We start from the raw sequence: 7,751 nt of genomic DNA on the forward strand, positions 1-7,751 counted from the left end.
TATATTTTACAAATACCTTGATATAAATGATATCTTAATGTGATTATAATATTTATTTTATTCAAAATGTCCTGAAATAAATGTAAAACAAAACATCTTTGTATGTACGTTTGTCTGTCTGTACGTCCGTCTTTAGTTCACATATCTCGAAAACCGTCCGTCCAACGAATCGCTTAAGTGATTATAACCAAATGAAGACAACACTTACGCCACATTACGATATTACGATATACAAAGTCCCAAGCGATATCTAGTCATATCATGACATCGATATAATATTGAAAATTGCCCAGCGTTCACCCTGAGTCTTTGAATGTGACTGAGTGATGCAGTATTTCCCTGTCTCCCTAGCCCTGCTATGACGTGTAGCCTGCCTTGTCACACCACGCCGTGCTCTGCGATACGCCTTCTGTGCACAAGGCCGGCACTAAAGAACAACACCGTGAAATCAATTATACAACATAAAAACATTGGGCTGTAACCAGAGGTAATGAGATGTGATACGCAGAGGAAAAGAATAAATCAAATGTTACAAAATGTTTTACACAATGCCCTCCCATACTCAAGGCTCAGGTCAGGTTTGCTCAAAGCGCCATAGCACAGCAGTAACTATGATCAATGGCCCAGTTTGCTAACCTCTCCTTGTATTGCACCACAGGTGCTGTAAAAGGCAGGGTTTTATGTGGAAAGGGATTGAACCCAGCAGGTTCATGAGATTAGGACGAACAGAATTGCAGCTTTCATGGCTACTTCTAAGCTTGCCCTTAAAACCAACATAACAGCTTCTTCTTAATAAGGTCTGGTGAGAAACGTCTGAGAAAACATCATGGATGACTGCAGCACCTTACAGCGTTGGGCAGGGCTGGAATTGGAAATTTGGCTACATGAACAGTGAAGGTTCAGAATGCATTCTAGGCAGTAAGAGAGCACATTTACATAGCACTGCAACAATATATATATATATATTTTTTTTTTTACAATATTTATTGTGTTATGTATTTTAGTACTTTAAACTTGGTATACTACCTTTGACTGGGCTTCACATTGAAACTGTGGTGATATAAATTATATATTACTGACAGTGAGAGCATTCTGTGCCTAGAAGTAGGAAGTACAGTATAAGAGGACCAGTAATGAGATATCATATGTATTAAAGAACACAAACAAATACATAAACTAGAAAAGTGCACTCCTTGGAGCCGTGTTGCCTGCCCAGGGCCCACAAATTTGGAAGGCAATTATAGCCAACTGGAATGGAATAAGAAAGATCTGAGTGATACGTCTTGATCACATGACTTCAGAGATAATGTGTATGGATTTGTGTGAGTTTTAGACAAACTATGTAGGAGTTGTAGCAGAAAGTGTTTCGAAGAAAACGTATCACAAATGGCAGGTGTCTATATGAGGAGTTGAATGCAGGGGAGGAGATTTTGATTGCGCAACCTTCGGTTCAAGAGTTATAGGCCAAAACACAAAGTGGGCTGTTATAGCGCCACCATGAGGCCGATTTAAAAAATTGGCCTACTGGGAGTGTGCATGCACAGATTCATCCAGCGGTGCTGAAGACTAGCTGTTCACAGACGGACATACACACACACACACACACACACAAGAACGTGAGGAGTGAAAAGTTTTAAGCATAGTCTCCGGCCTTCGGCTGTCCGGCCTCGCGAAGATAATAAATAAATCTCAACCGTCGATCAACCATTGATTGGCGATAACCTCCCCCTGGTTGATCCTGAACTACCAAATGTGTTGAATTTGCTCTTTTTCAGTATTACTTTTTTATTTACTTTAAAATAACAACACACTCAAACCTCTACCCTGACAAAGTTATTGACCAGAAATATACATAATGTCAGTACTTCTTAAAGAATATGTTATATGTAATTTAGATTTATGATATTTTGTGTTTTAACCATGGAGGCAGGATAAATATGCAGTTGGTAGAGGTAGAGGTTTACTATAGGTTGTGTAGTTACTTTGCTATATTGATGAGATATCCTCAGTAGTTGCTTCTCAGATGAATGTATAATGCAAAATTGATACCTCATTGACTTACCATGCACTGTGAAACAGGTCTCAAAGTCACACTTTTAACACATTTTTTGAATATATTGGATCATCAATTTTTTATCTATTGAGCAATTACCGTATTGAAGATATCTCTAAATTGTTGGAGTTACATCAAGGCAAGGTAACTACACAACCCAAACCTCTACCACAGTTTAATTGGACTCTACTTCTTCTGAGCATAATATAACCTGCAGGATCATAATCAATTCTCTACCTGTCTATAACAAATTACTTTTCTACTCAGCGGCAGCACATGGCCATGAAATTTAATGATGGCAGATATGTCAAACCCCTATGGTCATCTGAAATCTATCTCTACTCCAACGTATAATGATTAGAAGTACTGTTTACCACTTCTCTGGCAATTATAACATGTAGCTAGTAAGAATGGCCCCATCCTTACTCACTCTCTTTCATACTTTATCACTCTTACGCTCTCTCTTGCTCTCCTTGCTGCGTAGACGAGCTGGATCAAGCTGTGTAAATTGGGAATCAGCCATTTAATCTTGCCAACTGTACGCTTCCTTCATAAATGTATGTTTGCATTGTGCATGCAGACTTCTGCAAATTTCACACACCATTGCTTTCACGACTGGCAAAACACAGACCACAAGGAATATGTATGTTCCTCTCATAACCTGTGTCTCCAACTCGCTCAAGTAAACACACTGTACTGTAACAGCTACCTTGGGGAGTCTCATAAATAAGGCTATTAGAGGAGGAGGGGTGAGAATAGTCACACTTTCTTCGACATCGTGCTGAAATAAATAAATGTTGCCATGCAAGGGAAATCTATTCCCTGTCTGACTCTCACACAATCTCTCAGAGCATATGGTGTTGATATACTTTTAAGTGTTGAACCAGGTGTGTCTAACTGTGTTGGCTTGCTGTGCTGTGGGAGACAGGGGGTGTCTGTACACCTGGCCATCACATGACTACATGGCTATGACTCTTCCATGTAACAAGCCACTGTTGTAGCTCAGGTTGCCGCCACACCATGCGGATGCTCGCCAGTTTGAAATGAATTATACATACTATCCATATTAAAATCTGTATTCAATACTTAAGTTGTCTTAACAGCCAGAGTGATTGATGGTGGACGCAACTGTTGTTAATTATTTACGACATGATAAAGTACACTCATAATAGAAACATGACTATGCAAATTAGTTCCTGTCGCATTTTATACCCTTACCTGGAAATTTCCAATATAGTCCTCGTCCTTGTCACCTATCCCCCCTTCCCTCAGGGCAATAAGGGTGAACCCTCTGAAATAGGAGGGGCTGGATGCAAACAGAGTCACTGTATAAACAAGAGTCAGAGCATCAGTCAAGAGAGAAGCATTTAAAGCTGGACAGAATTGAATCACAAAGACCCACACAGACAAAGGTGGATTCCGTTAGTCACTATTAATGCAGAAGTAGTATTTAGTGGGTACAAGTTCTTGTGACATAGTTGTAATAGCCTATGATCTGGTGAATAACGTTCACATTTAGCCTACCCACAATATGGGAATTCAAGTTGGAACTAGAAAGCCAAAGTGTAATTTAATTTCACATAATACCATGACAGACCCATAATACCTGACAGAACCATAATACCTAGGACCCCAATGGAAACAAGACCGCAAGGACTTTTTTGGTGTTATCCTTTTAGACAAAGTGTTTGACTGTACTCGTGCTGTTTTACAATTCTGTCTAATAAAACATTCAATCAATCGATCAAAAACAGACAAGATCGCAGTACTTGGCAGACATAGATATATAATATGTTATAGAGGAAATGCAATCCAAAGGAAAAGCCCACATTGCCAACTTTGTTAGATTTTCAGCATTCTCACATTTGATTGAACCTATAGGCTTTATAGACCTATATATTGTTTTCTGTGTAGTGTAGAATACTGCACAATTTGTTCAAAAATATTTCCCATTTTGGCTATTTTGAAACTGCAAAAAATGGCAAAATAGGCAACATGTGTGATAGGCTATAGCATTACATTACATCGTGATGCTTATGACATGCAGCGCACTATCTCTGACAGCTACAAGGCTACATTAGAACAACTTAAGTTAACATATAGCATTGCTTCTCAAAGTGGGGTCCGGGGACCCCCAGGGGTCCTTAGGGGGTTCCTTAGGGGGGTTCCAGGGGGTCCCCAGCAAAAGTTTTAAGCATCACAATCATTTTAACCCCTTTATCCATATAGTAAACATTGGATATTCAAAAATAGCAGATCTACAAGGTCACTTCGTGAGTTCGTGCAGCCCTGCGAGCTTGTAAATCTGCTATTTCTGAACATCTTTGAAAAAGTCTTTGACTTTTTTTTATATAATTCTGCTTTTTTTCAGAAATCTTCCCTGCTTGGAGTCCCTGGTACAAAACATTGTCAGATGGGGGTCCGCGGCCAAATAGGCTATATATCAATTTAGGGGTCCGTGGGTCCGTGGCACAAAACAAGTTTGAGAACCACTGTTTTATGGGACTATTACCCATCATCAATAGAAGTGTGAAAAGTAAACCAAAGCTTCATCATTTACTAAAATAAATGTACGGGTGCCTCTTCGGCCATGACATAAAACACACGCGTAAAACGCTGCTCAGAGTCAGCAGTAGGTACCAACCTCTGTAAGTGCTGCCTGGCTGGTAGCTCTCCGGGTCTCCTTCCACTCGGAGCCTGAACTCCACGTAGCCCTCCTTCCTGGTGCCCGTAGCCCGCAGGATCCTGCTGCAATACCCGTCCGACTTCCCGACAGTGTCGGGCTCGTCGGTGAAAGCAGCGAATGTGTTGCACATCGCGGTAGAGACGAAACAGTGCAACAATAGCACAATGCGTGAATACAGCAAAGCTCCTGTCATCATGCACAGTGGCGGATACTTAGGCTACTTTAGTTGATGCAAGAAGAGGGAAACTAAACCTAGGGAATATCATGAAACGCTCGCCCCAAAACACAGTCGCCCCGGGGCAAATCCGGCGACCTCGGAACGGTCGCCACCTGGTATTCCTAAACGTAACCTCAGTAAACTAAGCCTAACCCTAACCTTAACGTAACCTCAGTAAAACAATGCCAAAACCTAACCTTATTTCTAAATGTAACCTCTGTAAAACTATGTTAAAGCTACGTTTCGCACCCCAAAACTTCACACATGAACCAAACTTGCCAACTGGTTATGAGGACCTGCGCTCTGTGCCTCTGCCTCTGCTAGGAGGGTAGATCCATTCTGATGGGAATGGAAGCGACGGAGGAGGAATATGATGTTCTGTGTGCACTCACTCGCTCTCTCTGCTCTCGGAGAAATGCACACTGCGAAGTAGCAGCCTAATGTTGATTTGACTGAGCAGCAAGAGAGCCTGCAACAAGGGGGTCCGGGGCAGGCTCGTCATTTGGGGTCTCAGGGGATGGCAATTGCCACACCGAATATAGTAGCGTGCTCACATTTTGTTCTTTTATGCATATTTGTTCCACCCCTTTGCAGATTTAGATTGGCAGCAGTGCCAGTGAGTGCATATTAATTCACACTCTCTCCATCTGTGACACATGTTATAGACACAGACATGTTTGTCTGCAACCATACATTCATTAACAACTTTAAACCTGACATCCCTATTTTGGCCATGGCTATCTCTGGTCCATAGAAGAGAACCTCTTCTAACGCTATGGACCACAGTTAATTATAAGCAAAAATGTAAAAACATTACACCCCCCCCTAATAATTAGCGAAAACAGACGATTTACAAGCTCACAGCGCAAGCTTGTAGATTGTCTATTTTCTTTTTTGCCACCCCCTAGTTTTTAGTGAAATGACGCCTCTGGTCCGGGGTAATTCGCCAAGCGAGGAATGAATGAGCGTTGTGCGTGTGCGCGGCTGTCTCCAAGGCACCAGTTACAAGCCTCCTGCAAGCTGAATGCCCTGAACCAACAGACAGAACACAAAGCCAGACATTCCTACCAATGACTGCTGTGCTAAGAGCAACGCGTTTGACATTCTTGGACCACCGAACGAACCCTTCACTACTGGGTCCTGTTCTGTTCGTGTGTGTTTATTCAGCCGCGCACACGCAGCTGTGCCCATTTAGTAGACCGCACAGACACACAGATGCACACATCGCAATTAATAATGCATGCTAAACGGCTGTCGTCCCCCCAGCAGTGTCTCCCCCTCCCTCTGTCCCCCTCTCTCTCTCTCTCTCTCTCTCTCTCTCTCTCTCTCTATCTCTTTCTCTCTCTCTCTCTCTCTCTCTCTCTCTCTCTCTCTCTCTCTCTCTCTCTCTCTCTCTCTCTCTCTCTCTCTCTCCCCCCCTCTCTCTCTCTCTCTCTCTCTCTCTCTCTCTCTCTCTCTCTCTCTCTCTCTCTCTCTCTCTCTGGGGGGGGGGCACACCTACTGCATGCATCTTGAATGTTTGTAATCAAGCTACTTATCTTGACTTGTTTGCTGACAATTTATGGACAAATTGAGGGTTGCCTATTAATGCCTAATTGATTATGTATAGGGCAGGCTAAGACCTGCAATTTGAAGAACCAATGCATCTGTTATCTGCAACTTGTGATGATGATGATCACGATGATGATGATGATGATGGTGGTGGTGGTGGTGATGAACATGGCAACTGCAAAATCCACCTGTCCCTTCGTTGGTCAAATTCTACAACCTGATGACCTGCTGGTCCACCTCAACCAGGAGCATAATCAAATTGCGGCATCACCTGATGAAATAGTTGTCCATGTATACTGTACCAGTTTTACTTTTAAAGCCAATAAGCTGAGAATAGTGACATGATAGTGACACCTGTCACTGCTATTATTTTGAATTCAAGACCCTCTTAGTAAGTAGCTATATTATTGTTTTAAGTGCTAATGCTTTCTTGCTGAGATAGAAAGGCCCCTGCAATATTTAAACATCAGTTACTAAAAATGTCAATATGGACTGGCCACACTGATGAAGGCTATATCTATTTTAGCTTAGGCTTTGAAAACTTTTCTGAACTAGAGTTCATCCATAAGCTGAATGCAGCACAGCATAACCAGCATTTCTTTGCCTTTCTGATATGTTAGTAAACATTAATGAATGTTTTTTTGTAATTGAAAACAATGGGCTGAGTTATCAAACCAGCCTCATTCTCCAACTATGCAGTTTCAAGATAGGCATGGGGAACCTGAGTAGTTAAGAAAACTGAAAACGTGTCACTGCCCAGCCCAAATATATTTTGAGGTGATTGGAGCTTTTGAGCCCCACTGAACATTTATGGGATAGTTGAAAATTGAGTCCTATTTTGCTTTCCACTGTCAAAACATGGTGTACTGTAGGCTACAGCATTCATAATAATAGCCATAGAGCTGCACAAAACCTGGAGAGTGAATTTAATTCTGAAAGTGTAAAAATGTACCCTTATCCGTTCTCTCTCTTTCCTGTAATCTCTTCTCTTTCTCATCCTTTCCTGCCATTTTCTACTCACTCTGTCACCGCTCGGGTATTTTCGCCAAGACTTCTCCAGTAGGACTGTTAAGGCCCAAGAATACGTTGTTGGGGGCAAAGTGCCAACACATTCACAAGCATTCAAGTTATTTCATTTTTTCCTACTTAATCTCGCCCAGGAGGTAGTCTCCATTGTATTGTGTATTTATTTCTTCCCCCAGAGATGCCGTCTAACAACTCCTCCACAGTTTATTTCAGTCTAC

At 41.8% G+C, this 7,751-nt stretch overlaps 1 protein-coding gene across 1 annotated transcript in view; it reads right to left on the bottom strand.

Moving 5' to 3' along the window:
* The window catches only part of LOC308081582 (spondin-1-like), a gene marked incomplete at its 3' end in the record, with an annotated part of 52,361 nt that extends 47,072 nt beyond the window's left edge, over positions 1–5,289 (bottom strand). Inside the window, exons 1-2 of the mRNA XM_080457948.1 lie at positions 4,698–5,289; positions 3,272–3,378 (exon numbers count right to left, since the gene is read on the bottom strand). Of these exons, the coding sequence (XP_080314074.1) occupies positions 3,272–3,378; positions 4,698–4,935 (345 nt within the window). The remainder of the gene's footprint in view (positions 1–3,271; positions 3,379–4,697) is intronic.
* Between the last annotated feature and the right edge of the window lie 2,462 nt (positions 5,290–7,751).

The sequence above is a fragment of the Gymnoscopelus braueri genome, assembly GCF_963280865.1.
Source record: "Gymnoscopelus braueri genome assembly, contig: SCAFFOLD_180, whole genome shotgun sequence".
NCBI lineage: Eukaryota > Metazoa > Chordata > Actinopteri > Myctophiformes > Myctophidae > Gymnoscopelus > Gymnoscopelus braueri.